This window comes from Marmota monax, unplaced genomic scaffold (assembly GCF_021218885.2).
Source record: "Marmota monax isolate L192 unplaced genomic scaffold, Marmota_monax_Labrador192_F-V1.1 WCK01_AAM20220418_F8-fsc00062, whole genome shotgun sequence".
Lineage (NCBI taxonomy): Eukaryota > Metazoa > Chordata > Mammalia > Rodentia > Sciuridae > Marmota > Marmota monax.
The window spans coordinates 5,536,963-5,559,889 of record NW_026695221.1 but is presented as its reverse complement, the minus strand read 5'-3'; the positions used below and the strand labels follow the sequence as shown (position 1 = coordinate 5,559,889).

General features: G+C 44.0%; 1 protein-coding gene across 1 annotated transcript in view; it reads left to right on the top strand.

Moving 5' to 3' along the window:
- Positions 1-22,927, top strand: part of St14 (ST14 transmembrane serine protease matriptase) — a 47,137-nt gene that overhangs the window by 5,614 nt on the left and 18,596 nt on the right. Inside the window, exons 2-9 of the mRNA XM_046432615.2 lie at positions 15,357-15,516; positions 15,819-15,946; positions 16,170-16,240; positions 17,210-17,367; positions 17,558-17,593; positions 17,881-18,121; positions 21,523-21,662; positions 21,998-22,095. Of these exons, the coding sequence (XP_046288571.1) occupies positions 15,357-15,516; positions 15,819-15,946; positions 16,170-16,240; positions 17,210-17,367; positions 17,558-17,593; positions 17,881-18,121; positions 21,523-21,662; positions 21,998-22,095 (1,032 nt within the window). The remainder of the gene's footprint in view (positions 1-15,356; positions 15,517-15,818; positions 15,947-16,169; positions 16,241-17,209; positions 17,368-17,557; positions 17,594-17,880; positions 18,122-21,522; positions 21,663-21,997; positions 22,096-22,927) is intronic.

Genomic DNA, 22,927 nt, shown 5'->3' with positions numbered 1-22,927 from the left:
GACAGTAAGAATTAGAGCAAGAATTTAAACCTGATCTGTGCAACTTCAAAGCCTATGATCTTAACCACAAATGCTATCATAAAATTGTATCCCAAAGATGTTGGTGATTGACGCACATCCCTAGCAAAGCCCCAGAACACATCATTAGCGAGTTGTGAGCACATAAAAAAAGAAGTAGTGATCACCAGGCGCCAACACAAGTGCACCAAATCTTCTCACTTCAAACTTGTCTAGTTTCCCTTTTGATGAGGTTACTTAGCTGGTAGACCAGGAGCTCACTAAGCTGGAGGTATGATTCCAACAATGCTTTAAATAACACATAGCTTTGACTATCACGCACATGATTAAATATCATTAAAAATTTAAACTGATAAAATAATTCACCTACCCAAGCCAACATGTGGTCAGGTTCCCATCTCTTGTTCCTTGTTCTACATAGGTGTGTGTGCTTTGTCTAGTGTGTTGTAGTTGTGCACATACCCTCTGTGTTCTGGGGATGGCCTGTCAGTCTTCTGTCTGTTAGACATGCTGGAGGACTGGGGAATCCTGAGATCTGGTAGTATTATGTCTGATCGTGCAGTTGCATTTAAGAAGGTCCCTCTGGGTGTGGTCTCCCACCTGGGTTCTGGGACATTTCCTTTTTAGTGACAACTCAGATGAGGTCTTGGGGCTCTTGCCTATTAGCTGTTATGGATGACACCCAGCTGGGAGGGAAAGGTCGATACCTGGATGATTTAATTATGAGTCAGAAAAGAGCTGGACAGTCGGAATGAGAGGCTGCCACGAGCAGAACATGTCCTTCTGGGTTAGGAGTAAGAGCTGCACATACCACACCACCTTCAGTGCCAGGAACAGAAACACCTCCCTCCTGTGGTCACCCTTGAGGAAATGGTTGACTCCAGCACATGAGATCCAGAATTTAGAGTTGACAGTAATCACAGGAAAGGCCACGCTTGTAATGTGGCTGCCCAAAATCTAAACTAAGTTTTTTTCCCCTACAGTTTTATTTGGTCATACCTGTAATATTATTAAAAGGCTAATATACTATAATTTATTGAATACACACATATATAGTCAAAGAATATCTGGCCAATGAAGGCAAGTAGTAAGAATTTTAGAAATGGAGGACAGTGCCCATGCATAGGCATTGTGACAGTTTTCTGTTGCCTATGCCTGTTTCCTAAAAAATGTTTGTTTATTTTTCATTAGAAAAATTAAGATTTTTTTAATCAAACAATGTAGAATTGTATAGCTAGAAAGCAAAATTCTTCCGAATTCTTTCTAGATTTTAATCCCTGTAAACAGAGCTGTAGTTTGGATCTTAAGTGTCCCAAAGGCCCATTGGAGATGGTGGAAACTTAAAGAGGTGCAGCCTAGTGGGAGGTTTTTGGGTCACTGGGGACATGCCCTTAAAGGGGATTTTGGGACCCCAGTCTTTCTTGCTTTTTCATGTCCCCACCATGAGGTGAATGGCTTTGCTCTGTCACTCATATCCATCATGATGTGCCAACACAGGCCCAAAACAAGCATGCTGATTGGTCATGCACTGCAACCTACAAAACTGTGAGCCAAAATAAACTTTTCCTTTTTATAAGTTGATTATCTTAGGTATTGTGTTACAGTAACAGAAAGCTGACTCATGCAAATAGTTTCACTGATACTTTCCCACAAGTCTTCTATATATATATATATATATATATATACACACACACACACACACACACACACACATACATACATTCTTTTCCAAATGAAATCATAGTATAATACCATTCTGTAGGTAAGACATGATTCTGACTAATTGATTCATCAATCATATATTAAATATCTTAATCTGGGCTGGGGTTGTGGCTCAGTGGAAGAGCGCTTGCCACACATGCAGGGTCCTGGGTTCGATCCTCAGCATCACATAAAAATAAATAAACAAAATAGAGGTATTGTGTCCATCTACAACTAAAACATAAATATTAAAAAATATATCTTAATCCATGCTGGGATTATTGAGCAAAGACACAAGTCTTTCTCTTCCCCTTCCTCATCTAAGAAGAGATACCCCATAAACTGAATGGTGGGAAGTAGCCATATAAAGTTGGCGCTCAATATCTGCATACTGCATTTATGAATTCAACCAACCACCTATTGGAAATGTTTGGAAAAGAGATGTGTTTATATTGAACACATACAGATTTTTTTTCCTGTATTTATTTCCTGAGCAATACAGTATACCAACTATTTACATAGTATTCACATTATTAGTATTCTGAGATGATTTATAGTATAAGGGAGAATGTGTATAGGTTATATGCAGTACTATATCATTTTATATAAGGGACTTGAGCATCTGTAGATTTTGGCATCTTATGGGGTCCTGGAAATAGTCTTCCAGTGGATATGATGGACAACTGTACTTTTTGGATTTTTTCAGTCTATCTTAGTACTTTCATGTTAACTACCTACTCTTTGAAAACCATCTTTGAGGGCTGGGGTTATGGCTCAGCGGTAGCATGCTTGCCTAGCAAGTACGGGGCCCTGGGTTTGATCCTCAGCACCACATAACTACAGCTAAAAAAAAAGAAAGAAAAAAGAAAACCATCTTTGCTGCATAAGCTTTTATCAAGTGGATATATCATTTGTTCTTATTTTCATTTTATTGCTGCACGTGCTACTTGTCTGGATGAGGTGGGTTACTGATGAACAGATACTTTGGAAGTCATGTGGGTCAGACTTCGTGGAGTTATGCTGTTGAATTCCAGGGACTAAGGTAGTTGTGCTCATGGAAATATGACTAACAGTGAGGTTAAACCAGATAGCCAAAAGTTTAGAAAACATTTTGTATAAATAATCAGAGGAATTGATCATGGTTAACCAGATCAAGAGAGAGCTTTAGCACTAATGTGGAGTATTTCTGCTGCTGCCCTGAGATGGAGAAATTAGACTGGTTCTGTTGCAATGCTGACTAGTGCCGCGGTCATTGCAATGCCACACTCCGGGGAAGCAGAACTTGCTAATATTGATGCTCAGTGAAACTACTATTTCCCCTATGAAGGATGGCCCCAGGAAGATGAGAGGTGAGCTGCTCTCTAAAATCTGTCCTGCTCTAAGCATTGGGTTCCAAGAGCCTTGAAGTTTTCGCCTTGCTCCTCTCTTTTTACTTCCAGAAATTTACCACCAGAAATTCTGCTTTGCAATTATGGACCCAAGGGTCTCCCCAGTTCTCTCCTGGGGTCAGGGGTTTTCTTATTTGCCTATTCCATCATTTCACTCCAACATCTTATATAGCTCAATTAGGGGACTGGGAGCAATAGGTATTTCAGAATCCAGTCAATTCTCAGAGACTACACGTAGATTAGGACTTTTCCACTAACTTCTGCAGATCCCTGGGTCTCCCAAAGCAGAAACAAATTGGGTACCTGCACGTCACAGAATACTCCTCAACCATGAAAAAGAACATTGTCTAATCTACTGATAGATGTCATAGCTTAAATGAGTCACCAGGGAACTTTTTACAGCTTTTTACAGTGAAAAAAGGCAATAGTCCTTAAATCCTATATGCTGATTTATTTATATGAAATTTTTTAAATGAGTGAGAGGATGGATTAGTGGTTTGGGGGTCTGAGGGGGATGGGAGATGGGAGGGAGGTGAATATAGTTGCAAAAGGCAACAGGGGGAACCTGGTGCTGGACCTGCTCACAAGCTTGACTGTGATAGTGGCTATAGGAGCTTGTACAAGTGATTAAATTCTGTGGAACTCATTACACACATAAGAGCAAATGTAAGTAAGACAAGCTGTCTGAATATTATCCTAGGTTATATCAATGTTGTGGTATGATCATATGGTTTTATGAGGTGTTACCATTGGGGAAAACTGGGTAGAATGTACAGAGGAGCTCTCGTATTATTTCTTACAACTTTAAGGTAATCTATGATTATCTTGATAAAAGTTTCAACAGTGAAGAATGCACTGAGCCATGGAATCAGATTGTGGGTTCAGTGAAAAGAAAGGAAGTAACATGCTACTGGCCACACCCTCACTCCTCTTGTTTAGTGTCCAGAGGATCTGGTGTCTGGCTGAAGCTGTGCAGGAGGAAGGTGGCTGGGCTGGGAAGGGCTTCTGCAAATAAGGAGACTTGTGCGAACTTGGTATAGGCTCTTCTGAGAGCCTGAGATAGAATTCTTTGGTTGGAATTTCCAAAAGAGGATGTGTCCTGGTGGTGGTGGTTGTGTGCATATGTGTGTGTATTGCAGAGGCAGGGACAGGAGAGGAAGAGACCAGGCAGAGTCCAGAGTGGAATGGTGGCCCAGCCGCTTCTGATACCAGAGAGCCCTGGAGGGGGGCTGTCAGCAGAGCTCCTCAGTGGGGATAGAACATTCTACCTTTTTCCAGGATAAGGAGAGTACTTTGGGACACAGGCTTGGAAACTGTCCTGGTGCCTGGAACCTCCAGGATAATTCCAACCTGCCCTGGGAGGCTACCTAGATCTAAACATGGTGGGAGAAGTCCTTCAATCAATCTACGAACCAGTCATCAATCAACAGATTTACATGCCCTGGGCTCCATCCCCAGCACTGCAAAACAATCAAGTGCTAACTCTGGGCAAGATTGGGGGTGGAAGGGATGGAGGGGAAGGGGGCAAGAGAGGAGGCTCTCCTGGCTCGGGTCAGGCTGGCTGGTTGGGCAGACCTTGACACAACCCCCCATCCCCATGCCTGGGCTTCAGGAAGATCTGCCAGGTCTTTAAATCGGCCCACACACCGTAAACTGGTGCTGTAAAAGTTTTTGTTTTGTTTCAGTGTTTGTACTCCAGCTGTTCCCACCAGACCAGAGGGAGAAGTGGGACTGCATGGCCTTGGGCAGGTGGATGGGTGGTGGGTGGAGAAATAAAAATCAAAGGGAGGTACTAGGTTAGGCCCCTGTCATTAGCAGAAATCAGCTTAATTATATTCTACAGTTGGTTTACTTGGAGGGGCATAAGGAATCATTAACCCACTTTTAAGGGGGAAACAGGTGCCATGAGAAGTATTTGCCCCAGTGGCTCAGGGATCTCAGCTCTGACCCCTTATCTAGGTCACACCCATCCTACTCCCCGCAAAATGAGTCTCTGTCCGGGCCTTGTTGCAGGGGTGTGTGGCTCCCATCTGGAAGGTGTGCCGGCAGGGAGGGCCCTGGCAGTTCTGGGAGGTATGAAACCTGCAGGATCTAGCTGCTCCCTGACAGAGAACCACAGTGTTTCTGTGTTGGCAGAGTGTCCTCAGTAGACAAAGCCAGGTCCCTGGGGGACTTTCCTTCATGATCTGGCTAGGTGTGGAAACTTGGTTTATTTCCTTAAGTCAGAGCTACCAGCTGGCCAGAGGATCAGCTTTCTGTTCCCCTGATGGGTTGGACTTATACATGTATAGCAAATTCTGGATCCTCCTTGGGAGCCTCATGCTCCCATTTGTTTCTCAGTTGTTCTCTGTCTGGTTGGGCAGCTGAGGAAAGTGGTGGTCAGAGGGCAAGGATGAGAGGGCTCAGTGGCAAAATGGCAAAAATGTTTGGAGAGCTCAGTGTTCTCCTGGAAGCTGGGACTGGGAGTATGTGTCTGTGGAAATTGGTGACAGCCCCAGGGACTTTTGGGATGATGCTATAACCTATGGTGGGAGGATCCCCAGGGCAAGGAAGTAAAACCCAACCCCACACAGCAGGTACCTTGCACCTTAGGTGGTTGCTTAAAATAGACCAGCCTGACTGATGAATCTGGAAGCCTCCTCTCACTGGTGATGGGAATTGGGTGAGCCAGGCAGGCAGCCTCCTGCAAGCTGGAAATGGTAGGTGGAATTTCTCAAACTCTCAGGTTCCTAAGAATGATCTGGTGCACTTGTTAAAATTATCAGATCCCAGGCCCTGCCCCTGACCAAAATATCAACATCTCCAGGAAGGAGTTTGGGAATCTGGAAGCTAAGCAAGCCCTTTGTTTGTTTTAGTTTATTTATTCATTCTTTTTTTTTTTTTTGTGATACTGGGGATCTAATCCAGGGGTGCTCTGCCATTGAATTATATCCCCAGCCCTTTTTATTTTTTATTTTGAGGCAGGGTCTCACTAAGTTGCCGAGCCTGTCCTTAAACTTGTAATCCTCCTGCCTCAGCCTCCCAGTTGCTGGGATTATAGGTGTGTACCACTGCACCCAGCTAGTGTATTTTTTATTATAATTTTCCACAACTGGACAAGTCTGGGGAATGCTGGGTGGTATGAGCATAGAGAACTGTAGCCTCTGTGTGCTTCTTCAGAATCTGTCTTCTTGAGAGATCATTTGTCCGAGGTCAGTGAATAGGTGGGAGTATTCTAATGGGGGTCTTCTTTTTGTTCCCTTCTCATTTGTCCTTCAGTCATCCCTGGGCTCTCTGGATTAGAAGTTGTACTGGGCACTAGATTTTGATGGTGGTAGAGTGGGTGGGGTCCCTGCCCTTAGGAGCTTGCAGGTGACTGGCTGCTCCCTGTACACAGCTGCTCAAGTCCACCTGAGGCTGCTGGTTTAACTGGAGAGACCCCATCTGTGCGGGGCCTCTCTTAGCTGAGACCACCCTTTTAATACAGGTGTGCCTCTGGGGTGTTGTGGGTTCAATTTCAGAATATCCTCATAGAAATTCACATGAAATATTTGGGTTTCCTAGTACATATAAAGTTATGTTTATCCTATACTTTAGTCTACTGAGTGTGCAGTAGCATTCTATTTAAGAACACAGTTTATATACTTAATTAAAAACACCTTTTTTGTGGGGCTGGGGTTGTAGCTCAATGGTAGAGTGCTTGCCTAGCATGTGTGAGGTACCGGGTTCGATTCTCAGCACTGCATATAAATAAATAAAATAAAGGTCCATCAACATCTAAAAAATATTAAAAAAAAACCCTTATTGTTAAAAAATGGTAACAGTCATTGAACTGTTGAAAAAATGTTACTCATAGACTTGTTGTATGCAGAGTTGCCACACCTTCAATTTGGAAGTGTCACAATATCCGTGAAGCGCAGTAAAATGAGATATAATAAAACGAGGTAAGGCCACCATTAGCAAATGAATGAAGAGGCCTTTCTCTGACTTTACCTCTGGTATCTCTCTCAGTGCTGCCCACGTCTGGGCTTGGCATTGTCCAGATGACAAATATGACAGTTCGAATTTGGAGATCATTCCTTGTGCAGTCATCTGAGATGGCCACTAGCCATTCAGTGGGCATTTAGAGATGGCCACAAGAGTCATGATGGCTTGGTCTTCCCATTGAGCAGGGGGAACATCTTTGACGTGTTGCAGAATACTTCTCAACCTGGAGAAACATTCCTGGTGCTCAGTCCCTACTGTCCTTTCTTGCTTGAATGATCACAGGGACTTGACTGCCCCCAATGGTGGTGATGATGTCATGGGATTGAGATGTGTCCCATCTGGTTAGGTGGATGCACTGAGTCACTGAACATGCAAGTGAAGAGCGTCTGCCACACATCAGGGACAGTTGGCAGTGGCACATGAATCTATCCACCCTTGTCCTGATCTCAGGTCTGAGCCACCTGTGTCCCCAGACAGTGAAATCACATCTGCCCCTTGACCTTGATCTCCAGCAGCAGAAGCAGGCTACCATTTGTCTTGTGATTGCCCTTAATGGTCCCTCCCTGAAGTCTAAGTAACCTCTCAGGTTTCCAGGATCATCCGCTGCCTTCCCAGCAGATCACACCCACCTTAGTTAAATGAGGAACAATCTTTAAAAAAAAACAAAGTCTGGCATGAAGATTTATTTTGTCCCTCACCTGTTTTGGTTGGTATTTCATGTGAATTTTGGATTGTTAGTAGTATTTTTGCTGTTTATAAATATAATCACCAGTTGCTTTTCTCTAATGAGCACATTATGAGCTATCATTGGCAAATTCTTGCTTTGGATTTGCTTGTCCCAGAGCTGGAGGGAGGGGTCATGGGCTATAGTGAGTTTGTGTCCCAGTGATGGGTGTAGTAGTGAGTGCTAGGAACTAGGAGAGGGTTTCTCTCAGTGGGCGGATCCTGTTGTTGATTTGAACAGAGTTTTGTTTGTTCTGCTTTTGGCTTTCAGCCCAGGTTAGTTTCTTATTTAATGGGAGTAGGGTGACCACAAGCCTTTTTCCTATATTAGTAAATAAAATATACTTTTTTTGGGTCTTCTATAAAGCAGTTATGTTATTATTTTTTGACAAGCATTGACCTTGAGGAACATACCACTTGCACTACTGTGCTAAAATCTACAGGGTTGCTATGATATCCCTTCCTGGGTTTCTGGGACTGTCCAGGAAGTTGATTGGTAATGGCACTATTGAATCACATCCTCCCACCTGCTGCCTTGATTCTCCATCATCTGTCCCAAGTCCTTTACTCAACAAACACTTCAAACACTTTATTCCCATCCATCTTCCTGGAAGTCATTCCTTGTTCTTTTGTCACAGTGGCCTAGAACTAGCTTGTGTTTCTGGGGACCCTGGCCAGGGGCCAACTAGAGTTGGTGGTAGGAAGAGGCCCCTGTGGTTATGTGGCCCTATCTATGTTTGTGGTAAGCCAGCACCTGGCTTCATAGCATTATGTTGTGCATGTGCACCTGTGGATGTTTACCTTTAAGAAAAAAAAGAGGCAAAGCAGGTACAGGTACACTTTCTCTTCGTTTGGCTCTATGGCCACATGGATTATGTGTGCAATTAAGCCAGGATGGATGGGAGCTCCCTAAGACCTCTTCCTCCTCCCTCCACATCTGCCCAGCACTGGCTTAGGGGCCTGTGTCTGAAGCCCTGCCTAAGAATTGAAGAGCTTGGTTCCTGTTCCAGCTTTGCTGCTTACTGATTACTATCTTGGGGCTGGGATATAGCTCAGTTGGTAGAATGCCTGCCTCGCATGCACAAGGCCCTGGGTTCAATCCCCTGTACCCCCCCCCCCCCACACACACAGTATACTGATTACTATCTTTGTGACCTTGGAGGTCACTCCCTCTTGCTCCACCTCAGTTTCCTTATCAAAAAAAAATAAAAACCACCAAGGGATTATGCAAGATGACATCGTTATTACTCCTGAAAATGGAGTTGAGAGTTAGGACTATAAAAGGAGGCAGGCTAGTTACTGATTAAACAGTTGTTTCTGGGCTGAGTAGAGCCTCAGAATTCATACTTGCTTCTGGAGGTTGACCACCCAGGGAGGCAGAAAACCAGGATCAAATTCTGGATCTGCCACTGAGTGCTCTGTGAGTTTGCAGAAGCGTCATTTCTCCCTGCCTTTCCTGTAAGTCAGAAAGTGATAGTCTTTTTTTTTTTTTCTTCCTATGTATTTCATGATTAAGTACCTAGAAGAGCACAAAAAATTTATTAATTCCTGATAAAATAATCTTCAAGGGCTGGAGTTGTGGCTCAGTGGTAGAGCACTTGCCTGGCATGTGTGAGGCCTTGGGTTCGACCATCAGCACCAACACCACATATAAATAAATAAAATAAAAGATTCATTGAAAACTATATATATATATATGTATAAATCAATTTTTTTTTTCTTTTTTTTTGGTGATGCTGGGAATTGAACCCAGGGACTTAGTGTACATGCTTAGGTAAGCACTCAACCAACTGAGCCATATACCCAGCCCTCAAGTTTTTTTTTATCAGGCTTCATATGCCTGATAAATAAAATGAGGAAAATAAATATAAGCTCATAGAAAATTATCTGGCATCTGATCTAACTTGTTAACATTTTGATATATATTCTTATATGTGCATGTATGCTTTAGACATACATACTTATAGTTGAGACCAATAGTGCCAGTTTTGAATGACTGGCAGGATTAAAGTGAGGGTCAGGAAGGGAAATTACTTTGTAAATTGAAAATACATCTAAACATAACAACTTACTACTTTCTTATCTTTCTTTTTTGTTGTTTGTTTTTGAGGCAGGGTCTCACTATGTTGCCCAGATTAGTCTCAAATTCCTGGACTCAAATGATCCTCTCACCTTAGTCTCCCTCCCAAGTAGCCGGCATAACAGGTGCATGCCATAGTGCCTGGCTTGTTATATTTCTTACACACACACACACACACACACACACAAACCATCTGTTCAGAGTCCAGCTGAAGCCTTTCTTTTATCATTCTTAAGTAGGAGTAGAACTGAGGGCCATCCAACATTTAAAGACAACTATAGCCTGAGAGAGAAAGGAAGGCTAAGGCAAAGTCCAAAGATAATCTTAAAAAAAAAAAAAAAAAAAAATATATATATATATATATATATATATATATATATATATATATATATCAGCTTGAATGTAAAACCTAAAACTATAAAATTGCTAGAAGAAAATACAGGAGAAAGTCTGCAGCATAGGCAAAGATTTCTTAGATACAGCACCTAAACTACAAATCTTAAAAGACAAATGTGACAAATTGCACTTCATCGAAATAAAAATACCTTCCACTCTTCAAAAGAGTTATTAAGAGAATGAAAACACAAGTCACAGACTAGGAGAAGATCTTTGCAAAATATATAAACAACTTGTATTCAGAATGCCTGTAAAGACCTCTCAAAACTCATTGATGGAAAAACAAGCAAGCCAATGAAAATATCGGCAAAAGATTTGAAAAATACTTCACCAAAGATGAAAAACTGAGGACAACTGAGCACAACAGAAGATGATCACTATGGCGAGTCATTAGAGAAAAACCACTGAAAACCACAGGACACTGCTGTATGTCTAGTAGAATGGCTAAAATTAAAAAGACGACCATACTGAGCACTAGATGGGACGTGGAACAATGAGAATTTTCACACACTGCTGATGACCATGTAAAAGCCTAATCACTTTGTAAAACAGTTTGGTGGTTCTTTAAAAAGTTAAACATATACCTATCATACAAACTTGCTAGTCCACTGCTAGGTAATTACCTAAGAGAAATAAGAGCATTTTCTAATACAAAGCTCATACAGGAGTGTTTAGAGTGGCTGTATTTGTAGTAGCTCCAAACTGGAGACAATCCAAGTGTCCATAACAGGGATCCATGCATAGGATAGTGCTTCACAATAAAAAGGAACGTAGTATTGATGCATGCAGGAATCTCAAAATAATTGTACTGAGTAAAAAAAAGCCAGACAGGGCTGGGGATGTGGCTCAAGCGGTAGCGCGCTCGCCTGGCATGCGTGTGGCCCAGGTTTGATCCTCAGCACCACATACAAATAAAGATGTTGTGTCTGCTGAAAACTAAAAAATAAATATTAAAAAATTCTCTCTCTCTCTTTAAAAAAAAAAGCCAGACAGAAAAGAGTGCCTACTACATTATTCCACTTACACAAAGTCATGGAAAAAGCAAATTAATCTTTAGTGACAGGAATTGGATTATTGGTTGCTTGGGGCAGGAAAGGGAATCAGGGAGGAACTACAGGAAGCTTTGGAAGGTGATGGTTATGTTGATTATTTTGATTGTGTTGATGGTTTTGTGGGAAAACAGATGTATTTGCCCCAAACTGTATACTTTGTGTATATATAGTGAAGCTATTTTAAAAATTAAAAATAAAAGAGTTTCAGGAGCAAGTTTAAAAGCATTCCCCGAAAAGAACCAAATGATGAGGAGATATAAAATATGGGAGAGAGAGAGAGAAAAAAAAAGAACAGATGTGTAGAGTATCCACTCTTTATACACACACACACACACATACACGTATTTTTTAGTTGTAGTTGTACACAATATCTTTATTTTGTTTATTTATTTTTATGTGGTGCTGAGGATCAAACCCAGGGCCTCACGTGTGCTAGACAAGTGCTCTACCGCCGAGCCACAACCCCAGCCACCCACCCTGCCAGCCCCAGTATCCACTCTTTATCTTTCTTGTTCTGAAATTTCATCATGACATATTTAGTTGTTTATGCTTTTGTATTTATCTTTTTTTTACTATTCATTGAGCCCTTTGAACCTGAAGATTTATGCATCTCTTCAGATTATAGAAATACCCCTTGGGTATTTTTTTGGTAATTGTCCTCTTTCTGCCAGGAATTGGGCTCAGGTATTATTTATTTTTGTAGTGCTGAGGATTGAACTTGAGGGGCAAGTATTCTACTGTAAGTATTCTACCACTGCACCACATCCTGGCCATTGGGCTCAGGTATTATAGAAGATATGGGTGAGACAAGGAAATCATTGTTAGAAATCCCCAAATCCCCACCTCTGCCCAAGCAAAAAGACAGCTACCCCTCTAAATCCCTGTAATAGAGGAAAGGATCTGGAGAAATGGAATCAAATATCTTGACTTGAGGATACCAGATTAGAGGAAAGCTATATGAGGAGTGGAAAGGGGGATGAGTTTTTCTCTCCTATCTATTCCTGAATGCTAGTTGTCAGGTTTAAATCACTCCAGTCGGGAGATTAGAAAATTGTAATTCTCTGGAGCAATTAAACTGTCCCTTGGAAAGATCCACACAGACTAATCGTTGGTTATGCCCAGTAAAGTAATCTGGCTGAGCTTCCAAACAGCCTTTACGGCCTCATTCCTGAATATGAATGAACAAGCAAGGACCCTCAGGCATTTGTGGAAAGCCTTCAACATGAAAGGTACAAGATGCCATCAAAGAGGAAAATTTCAGAGAACAAGAAAACTTGTGTTTATTAAAATTTTGACAGCAAATCCGAAAAACCTTAATAGTAAGGTTAGAGATAATAAGATGCTCTGTCTCTAAATAAAATACAAAATAGGACTGGGGATGTGGTTCAGTGCCCCTGAGTTCAATCCCCAATACCCCCTCTCCCCACAAAAAAAATGAGAAAGGATAAAGTAGAGGATCAATATAATAAAAATTAGGGGCTGGGGTTGTGGCTTCACGGTAGAGCGCTTGCCTCACACATGTGAGGCACTGGGTTCAATTGTCAGCACCATATAAAAATAAATAAGCAAAATGAAGGTATTGTGTCCATCTACAACTAAATAATAATAATAATAATAATAATGATTGAAGAAAGGTAGATCAGAGAAAATTCCAAATTGAAAGGATATGTGGAGAATTTAGCATAATGAAATGTATATCCTGGAGGCTTTAAGGGAAAGACAATAAAGTTATTAAACATGAGATGATGGATTTATAATATTCTGATAGTTCTCAAAAGCAAAATTAGAAGCTGAAAGACAATGGAGCTTTCAAAATTCTAAGTGAAAAATTAAAAAAAATATATTGTTTAGTTGTAGATGGACACAATGCTTTATTTTGTTTATTTATTTTATGTGGTGCTAGGGATCAAACCCAGGGCTTCACACATGCTAGGCAAGTGCTCTACTACTGAGATATAACCCCAGTCCCCTAAGTGAACTCTCAACAAATGTGAATATACAGCTAAGATTTTTTTTTTTTTTTTTGGTACCAGGAATTGAATTCAGGGGTGCTTAATCACTGAGCCACATCCCCAGCCCTTTTAAAAAATATTTTTATTCAGAGACAAGATCTTACTGAGTTGCTTTGGGCCTCACTAAGTTACTGAGGCTGATTTTGAATCTGAAATCCTTCTGCTTCAATCTCTCTAGCTTCTGGGATCACAGGCATCCACCACCCTGCCCAACTCTAGAGTTAAAATTTCAGAAACATGAAAGTGTCCAAATTTCCTCAGGAATGTACTAATGTATGTATTTTTATGAAAATGCAACAAACCCCTAGACATTAGGATATGGAATTTTAGGAAATAGGGCTTCAATTGGAGACAGAGATGAAGGAAGTTCCCAAGGATGATGGTGAAGGAAGATCTCCAGAAAGGACAGAAGGCTCCAGGAGGAAGGCTCTCTGGAAGGAAATGAAATGACAAGTCATGTGACAGACTTTATATGTCGGAGGAAATGAAATGACAAGTCATGTGACAGACTTTATATGTCGGAGATGGAGACTATTACAGAGACCTTAGAGATCATACATAGAGAGTTGGGTATACGTTAAAAAAGAAACCCAAGTAAATGAAAATTTGAGCAAGAAAAACAAATTATACAGGAAAGAAAGCTTAATAGCGAACAGTATTTTCAGTTTAACAACAAAAGTAATAAAAACACAAAATGGATGAAATTTTTAAGAACTTTGATCCTAGAACTTTTGGTAGGAATGGGGGAAAGAAAGAGAAGGAAGGATATTAAAATCCACATTATCAAAATAGGAAATCAGTTCATGATATTTTAAGCAGATGAATTAAGACAGTGGTATTAGTATATGCTTTATAATATGGGAACAATCAGCTTGAATGTGTTTTAAGTGTCTATCTCTGGGGCGTGCTTCTGTGTATGGTATTAGGTAGAGTCATTAGCATAAGCAATTAGGAAGCTAAAATTAGACATATAAATATTCCAAGGTGGCAGGAGTGGGGAGAATCTTTCATAGTGGTGCATTAATCGATGATATGAAGCGGTGACAAATCAAGAAATATCAAGTTAAGCATATAAGGTAGCATCAGAAAACTGTTGAAAGTGATGGTGTCACTTTGTGGAATTTGGAGTAGGGCTGTTGTGGTCATAAGCTCCTTTGGAGGGGGTATGAAGTAGTTGAACTTAAAGCACCACACTGAAAAAGCAGGCCTCTCTGCAGGATGAAGCACCAGTGTATGCTCTGGGGAGAAATCTTGCTCATCTGCCAGGGGCCCCTGGGACACCCCTCCTGCTCCTGTCCATATTCATGTCCCCCCATCCTGGCAGGGAGGAACCCAAAGAAGCTGCCATCTGTTTGTCAGAAATTTTGCTTGTTTGCTTTTACAAAAGGGTGTGGATTCCAGGAGAGGGCTGGCTTTCCATATCCACTTGGGTCCTGGGTTAAAAGCATAGTGGTCTGTTTCACTGCAGCTCTGCAGAGCTGCCCAGGCTTAGTGCCCTTTCCCTTTTGGCTGGTTAAACATCAGCAGGGACAAGGCTGCTGGGCAAGGGCATGGAGTTTCTATGCCACCCGCAGGCTCCTGGCCCTGGTGACCATGGGGACTGAATCTAAATAGGGTGGCATTGGAGCAGATGAGGGCTGGCCTTACAGGTCACCCCAGAGATTCCCCAGTGCCAGTCACGGCTTTGAGCTTACATCTACCTGAATCAAAGATGATTCGTGGAAATTGAGACCCTCGGTGACTGGGTTTAGCTAGCCCTTAATTTCAATTTAATTTTAAGTGATTCATGCCTGGGATGTGTGGATGGGAGGGCTTCCCTCACTTTCCTCCAGTAGGTTCACATCTTGCAGCAGGCAGTCTTGGCACAGTGGTCTTTATGTTCATGGATGGTCCTTATGTTCAGCCCAGCCCTGACTTTTTCTCCAAGGCAGACCTCACAAAATGTCAATGTTCTTCCCCAGCATGGCTGGGAGACTCTTAGGCTGAGAGTTTCTGAGTCCCAGTGCATCTTTCTGTTCAGAACATGAAGGGCTTCGAAGAAGGTGTGGAGTTTTTGCCGGTGAACAACGCCAAGAAGGTGGAGAAGCGGGGACCTAGGCGCTGGGTGGTGCTGGTGGCCTTGTTGATCAGCTTCCTCTTGCTCTCCCTCGTGGTTGGCTTGCTGGTGTGGCACTTCCAGTGTGAGTACAGCTGGGGTTGGCTATGGGGGAGGGGGATATGGGGTGGCTCTCCCTCTTCCCGCAGTGCACAGAGCCAGAGGCCACCAGTGGTGGACGTGAGGAAGAGAATGGGGGAAGCCTAGAGGGATTGGAGGGAGTGCTCTCAGGTGCCACCTCCCTCGGCTGTTTTTTGAGCCATGATAGGGAGGGATGAGTTGCTGGTCAGAGCTGGCCCCTCCCCACACTCCTCCCCCAGGAGCTAAGGGTAGCTGTAGGTGTGAGGGGACAGGTGGAGGCATGACCACTCTCCTGGCCTGGCACAGACCGGAATGCTCAGATCCAGAAGGTCTTCAATGGCTACCTGAGGATCACAAATGAGAACTTTGTGGATGCTTATGAGAACTCCAACTCCACTGAGTTTAAAAGCTTGGCCAGCAAGGTGAAGGAAGCGGTGAGTCCAATCCCGGGGCAGGGTCCCTGCCAACTGCTGCCTGTCCTGGCATCCTAACTCCCCCAAGTAGAAAGGACACTCTCATCTTTGCTCCAAGGTCACTGGGCTGGGGGCCAATGGAGAGGGGAGCTCAGGTCCCAGGAGGGGAGGGAGCAGCCTGGGCTTGGGGAAGGGATTATTATTGTTCTTTGGCCTATTGTGAGTGTTGTCCCCTCCCCCTCAGCTGAAGCTGTTATACAGTGAAGTCCCTATCCTGGGTCCCTACCATAAGAAGTCTGTTGTGACTGCCTTCAGGTGGGTGCCGGGGGATGGTTTGAGTGGGGTGGACCCTGGTCTGTCTGGGAGTGGGATCAATGTGATATTCTATGTGGGGCAAAATGCCTGGGACCCTAGGGTATGATGAAGCTGAAAGCCTTGGCTTATAGGACCAAGGCGACTCCTTGTTCTACCCTTTGTGCACGTGATTAGCACACTTGATTCTCCTATCTCCAAGGCAGTGGTGGCCACAGCAGTGTTGGTAGGAGGAAGTGCACAAATGCCTGTGGATTGCTTTGCCTAGGGCCAGCCAAGTGAGCTGCGATCAGGAAGGGCAGTGAGTATTTTTCTAAACTTGGCTTTGCGGAAGTTGAGTGCCTGAGAAGGCTTCCATACAAATATATCTTTTTAAAAGTAGATTTTATTCCCAGAGTGTTTTTTTTTTTTTTTTTTTTTCAGTGCTGGGGATTGAACCATGTGCCTTATGTAGGCTAAGCAGGTGCTTTACCAGTGAGCTGCATCCCCAGCATTTTTTTTTTTTTTGGAGATGGAGTGTTGCTGTATTGTGCAGGCTGACCTTGAACTCCTGGGCTCAAGTGATCCTCCTGCCTCAGCTTCCCAAGTAGCTGAGACTTTAGGTGTGTGCCACTGTGCTCAGCACCCAAAGTACTTTTTGTTTTGTGTGTTCAGTTGAAACCTCAGGACAGCTGGGTGGCAAGTGGCGGTCTTACCTCCTTTCCCAGAATAGAAAAGTGATTTTGTGTGCCCAAGTTAGGGGCCAAACTCCAATCTAGAATTTTTTTCCCTTCCCTTCTAAACTTGAGCTTACCACAGAATATGTCTCGTTTTGAGAGGAGGATAAGAAGGTAGCGGTGGACACTACAGAAAGTTGGGATGATAGGGCCTCTATATGCACTGAGGTCCCTGTGTTCTGGGAGATTATGGGTCTTCAGAACCTCCTCCGGCCTTGTCTCAGTCCTTGTCTCAGGCTTGACCTTCTCTCCCTAGTGAGGGCAGTGTCATCGCCTACTATTGGTCAGAGTTCAGCATCCCGCAGCACCTGGAGGAGGAGACGGAGCGCATCATGGCAAAGGAGCAAGTGATCTCCTTACCACCCAGATCTCGGGCACTACAGTCCTTTGTGATGACTTCGGTGGTGGCCTTCCGTGAGTCTGGGGCAGTCTAGGAGTGGGCACATGAAGGCCAGCCTGCAGAGGAGTGGAGTTGGGGGGACCTGTGTGCCTGGGGCCCATTGCACTGAAGAGGACTCTTGCTGGGCACCTCCCTTATGATAATAAGGAAGCAGGAATAAGGAAATAGATGCTATGAGTAAATATTCTCCTTCTTGTTCTTTAGCCTCCGACCCCAGAACAATACAGAGGCCCCGGGACAGTGAGTATCATGCTTCTCACCCCTAAAGCTGAGAGAAGGAGGGGTATGGCGAGATGTCCTTTGAGCTAAGGGGGTCCCTAGAAGTCATTGCCAATGGCCAGCACATCCCTCCTCTTTTTCCATTCCCCTCTGAGAAGCCCCCTTCCTTCTCTCTCTCCAGGCCCAGGGCAGCCTTGGAAGTCTCAGAGTGGGGAGGCTAGGCCTGGGGTACACCCCTGCTGGGTCTCTGGGTTGGTCACCCCAGGGGCAGCCCTGGCCCCACCCCATGCCCTCCTTATCTACTGCAGACAAATGCAGTTTTGCCCTGCATGCCCGTGGCAAGGAGCTGACGCGTTTCACCACACCTGGATTCCCCAACAGCCCCTACCCGGCCCGTGCCCGCTGCCAGTGGGCCCTGCGGGGGGATGCCGACTCAGTCCTGAGCCTCACCTTCCGCAGCTTTGATGTTGCACCCTGTGACGTGCGGGGTAGTGACCTGGTCATGGTGTATGACACCCTGAGCCCTGTGGAGCCCCATGCTGTAGTGCGGTGAGTGTCCTAGGGAACTGGGGTGGGGCCACAGGAGTCTGGCAGCTGCAGGGGTCAGCCACTGAACCAACTGTAGTGAGGCATTGGGATTCAGTTTATGATTTTGGCCATAGGCCAAACTTGCAGGTAACAGAGGATAGTTGTGGGGTGCTTCTCAGCACAGGCTCCAGTTGGGGAGGGGATCTCAGGTGATTCCTTAGCTTTGGCAAGGTTGAGGAAGGCTCACGGGCCCCTGGATGCTGAATCCAGCATCAGCAGGATGTGCTTCCTAACTGCCAAAAGGAAGGTGAATCTGCCTTGGAAAAATGTAGTTCTTATTATTAATTAGGGATAGTAAAACCCACAGATGAGGAGGCCACCGCCATTGCGGACAGTTCATTATAGTTCCCAACAGGGGGGGGCTGCTGTACGTCATGGCCAGCACGCAGGGCCATACAGTGGAGCCCCAGGGTTGTCCAGGAAGCAGAGGGAGAGAGGATGAACTGTGGGTGAGAGCCTTTATCATGGTTTACACAGGAAAGGATGAGTACAGGGTGAACAGGCTTAGGACTGGCTGGTTTCAATCATTATAGCAGGCTCTGGAGCATAGGACTGTCCCTTGCTGTCTGGTACTTGGCCTAGCGCCCAACTTTGAGACTTCCAAACTACCCTTGGCTTAATCACCCCAGGGCCAGGTACCAGACATCAAGGGACAGTCCTATGCTGCAGAACTTACTGTAATGATTGAAACTAGCCAATCCTAAACATGTTTGCTCTGCACTCTTCCTTTCCCATGTAAACCGTCAGTAAAGGCTGTCGCCCACAGTTCCTCTTTACTTTCTCTGCCTCCTGAGTACGATGTGGGAGTTTGATAGCGTGTGGGGTCTGCATAGGAAAAGTGCCGTAGCCAGCAAGTCCTTTACCATTTCTAAGATTGGCAGCTCTTGGAAGGTAGTCTTTCCAGGGTTAGTAAAACCCCCGATGTCAGAGCATCAGAATTATAGAAAATAGCCAGATGCAGTGCCACAGGCCTGTAATCCCACAGGCAGCAGGGTCTCAAGTTTGTGGCTGACCTACGCAACTTAGCAAGACCCTATCTCAACAATGAAAAGGGATGGAGGATGTAGTTCAGTAGTTGAGCACCTCTGGGTTTAATTCCCATTATTGGGGGGAAAAAAGAATTACAGATAATAAAAGGGCATGATTAATACACCTGCTGAGGGAAGCACCAAGGTGCTTGCCCTAGCTGGCTCCATGTCAGGATGGAGCCCACTTCTCATACCTGGGTGAAGGTGGTCAGGTTCACCTGACATTGATCTCTGGAAGTGGGCAGGTGTTTCTTGATTAATGATGAAATAAATTCCATCATTAATTCATTTAATGATGGGTTAAAATTCAGGCCAAAACCAAGATAGAACCATTTTTTGCCACAGCTCAGCAGTCAGGATTTCTACACATCTTTTCCTGCCTCTGTAATTTACTAATTTATGACAAAGAAATACACAACCTCAAGAGAGTAAAAGTAGAAATCATCAATCAAGGAGGGTAAAAGTCACCTATTACCTTACTACCTAAGAGTAGCCATTGTTAAGTTTTGTGTGTGTATGTGTGTGTGCGTGCGTTTGTACTGGAGATTGAACTCAGGGGCACTTAACTATAAGCCACATCCCCAGCCCTTGTTTGTATTTTATTTAAAGACAGGGTCTCACTGAGTTGCTTAGAGCCTTGCTAAGTTTGCGAGGTTGGCTTTGAATTGGTGATCCTTCTGCCTCAGCCTCCTGAGCCACTACAATTACAGATGTTCACCATTGTGCCCGCCCATTGTTAAGGTTTTTTTTTTTTATAATTTTTCTTTTTTTTTTTAATTGGTTGTTCAAAACATTACAAAGCTCTTGACATATCGTATTTCATACATTAGATTCAAGTGGGTTATGAACTCCCATTTTTACCCCAAATACAGATTGCAGAATCACATCGGTTACACATCCACATTTTTACATAATGCCATATTAGTGACTGTTGTATTCTGCTACCTTGTGTTCTGCTACCTTTCCTATCCTCAACTATCCCCCCTCCCCTCCCTTCCCATCTTAAGTTTTTGATGTATATTCTCCTAGACTGTTTGGCTACGTACGTATGTGTATGAGTCTTTAGAAATAGGATTATATTTCTGACCATTGTGGTGCAACCCTGTAATCCCAGCTACTTAAGAAACTGAGGCAAGAGGACCACAAGTTCCAGGTCAGACTCAGCAACATGTCAGACCCTTTCTCAAAATAAAAAAATAAAAAGTTGGGATGTAGCTCAGTGGCAGAGCACCTCTGGGTTCAATCTCTAGTACTGAAAAAAAAAAAGAATAAAAGAAATAGGATTATGGTGTACAATAATACAATAGTGTACAATTGGTTTTGTTACCTGTTCTTTCCAAATCAATCTGACCTGGTCATTTATCTTATTTATTTATTTATTTTTCTTGGTATCGGGAGTGCTTTACCACTGAGCTATACCCCCAGCCCTTTTTAATATTTTATTTTTAGACAAGGTTTCACTGTGTTGCTTAGGGTCTCACTAAATTGCCGAGGCTGGCCTTGAACTTGTGTTCCTCCTGCCTCAGCCTCCTGAGTTGCTGGGATTACAGGTGCGCACCACCATGCCCAGCCCTAAGTCATTTTTAATGGTTGTATTAGAGGCAGGATGACATGGTCATTGGCACTGTGGGCTCTGAATGCCTTGAGTTTGAATTCCAGCCCTGCTGCTTATTTATTTATTTATTATTTTGTGGTACCGGGTATGGAACCCAGGGCTTTGTGGATGCTAGGCAAGGGTTTTACTACTGAGCCTGTCATTTATTGACTGTGGGATCTTGGGAAAGTTACTGAACCTGTCTGTGCTTTCTATTATCTGTGACATGGGGATAATAGTATTGCTTAGATTTGTGAGTTAGTAGTTATAAAAGCACTAAGGGGCTGGGATTGGGGACCAGTGGCAGAGCATTTGCTCAGCATGTGTGAGGTCCTGGGTTTGAACTCCAGCACTGTAAAATCAACAACGACAGCACTGAGAACTATGCCTGGCGTGTTCTTAATTAGTATTAGTTGTTTTGACTACTGATGTTATAATTTAACACGATTTACTTAATGAATCCTCTGTTAGGCATTTCATTTTTCTTGGGTTTTACTATTTTAAATAAAGATGAGCAGTCTTATCCCTAAGTCCTCACAGTGTTTATTGTTCTTTGTGTGAGGATTGTCCAACTCTTTGGGGAGGGACTTTATTGAGGGTCTTTTGGACCCCACCCTTGGCCTTTTGTGCACCTGTCCAGAGTTAGGAAAGGGGTCCTTGACTCCCCTCTGTGTGGAACTGAGCTGGGTGTGTGACAAGCCTGAATTCTCTCCTAACTTCCTGTCCCTCTGCCCCCACAGGCTGTGTGGCACCTACCCTCCCTCGTACAACCTGACCTTCCTCTCCTCCCAGAACGTCTTGCTTGTCACGCTGATAACCAGCACTGAACGGCGGCATCCTGGCTTTGAGGCCACCTTCTTCCAGCTGCCAAAGATGAGCAGTAAGGAAGGGCAGGGGAGGGCAGAAAATGCTCACAGGTGCAGAGGAAGGGGCCGGCCTTAGGGGTGAGCTGAGCCCAGGAGGCCATAGGCTCAACCTTGTGGCTAATAAACTGGGCCCCATCAGCTACAGAGGTTTGGAGCTTGAGCCAAAATGACACTTTGCTGACCACCTGGGTCAGGAGCTATTTTTAAAACAGTCAACTTGTGAGCACCTCGCTGGAAAGCAACCAGGTGCCCAGGCAGCTGAGGGCCTCAGGTGCTGCCCTTGGGGCATGGTCTCTCTGCCTGCCTAACTGGTGGAGCTGGCCCTCCACCCTCATGCTTTTCTCTTCAGGCTGTGGAGGCTCCTTACGTGAATCCCAGGGGACATTTAGCAGCCCTTACTACCCTGGCCACTACCCGCCCAACATAGACTGCACATGGAACATTGAGGTAGGTGCTATATGTGAAAGGGAAGGTCACGGGGGGGGGGGGGGGGGGGGGGGGGGGGGATGCCCCAGGGTGTAAATGGTGAAAGGAGAAGAGAGAAGATGAGCACCTTCAGCAACAGAAGAGTTCACATACTCATGGGTTAGGTGGGATCTTCCTCTGCTGTACCAAGCTGACTCAGGTCCCAGCTCCTCCCCCATGCTAGGCCTGCTTCTAGGAAGAAAGGGGGTTGAAGTTCTGTGCCTTAGAGGTGCTGTCAGGATGGTCTCTGGGAATCTGCATGAAACACAGAGAAAAAGTCCTTATCAAGTGGTAGTGAGATAAGAGCATTTTGCCCATTGATAACACTCACTGTATCATCCTGATCATCATCCATCCCTTTTCCTTCTCCAAAAACCTTCTTTAGTAATAGGAAAGCCTTCTTTAGTAATAGAAGATGGTATTCTCCTCTTCTTTGTGGTTTTGCTTTCTGAGGTCTCAGTTACAACAGTCTGAAAATGTTAATTATAAAATTCCAGAAATAAATAATTCATAAGGTTGGAATTGCATGTTGGTCTGATTAGCATGATCAAATCTCATTCTGACCTGAATCATCCTCCTGGGATAGGAATCGTCCCTTTATTCAGCATGTACGCTACCTGGGCATTAGGTACTTAGTAGCCTTCTTGGTTTTCAGATTGACTGCTGTGGTAGCTCTTATCTTCAAGGACCTTTATTTTACTTAATAATGGCCCCAAAGTATAAGAATAGTGATGAAAGCAATTCTTATTTGCCAAAGAGAAACCCTAAAGTGCTTCCTTTAGGTGAAAATGTGAATGTTTTTAATTTAATAAGA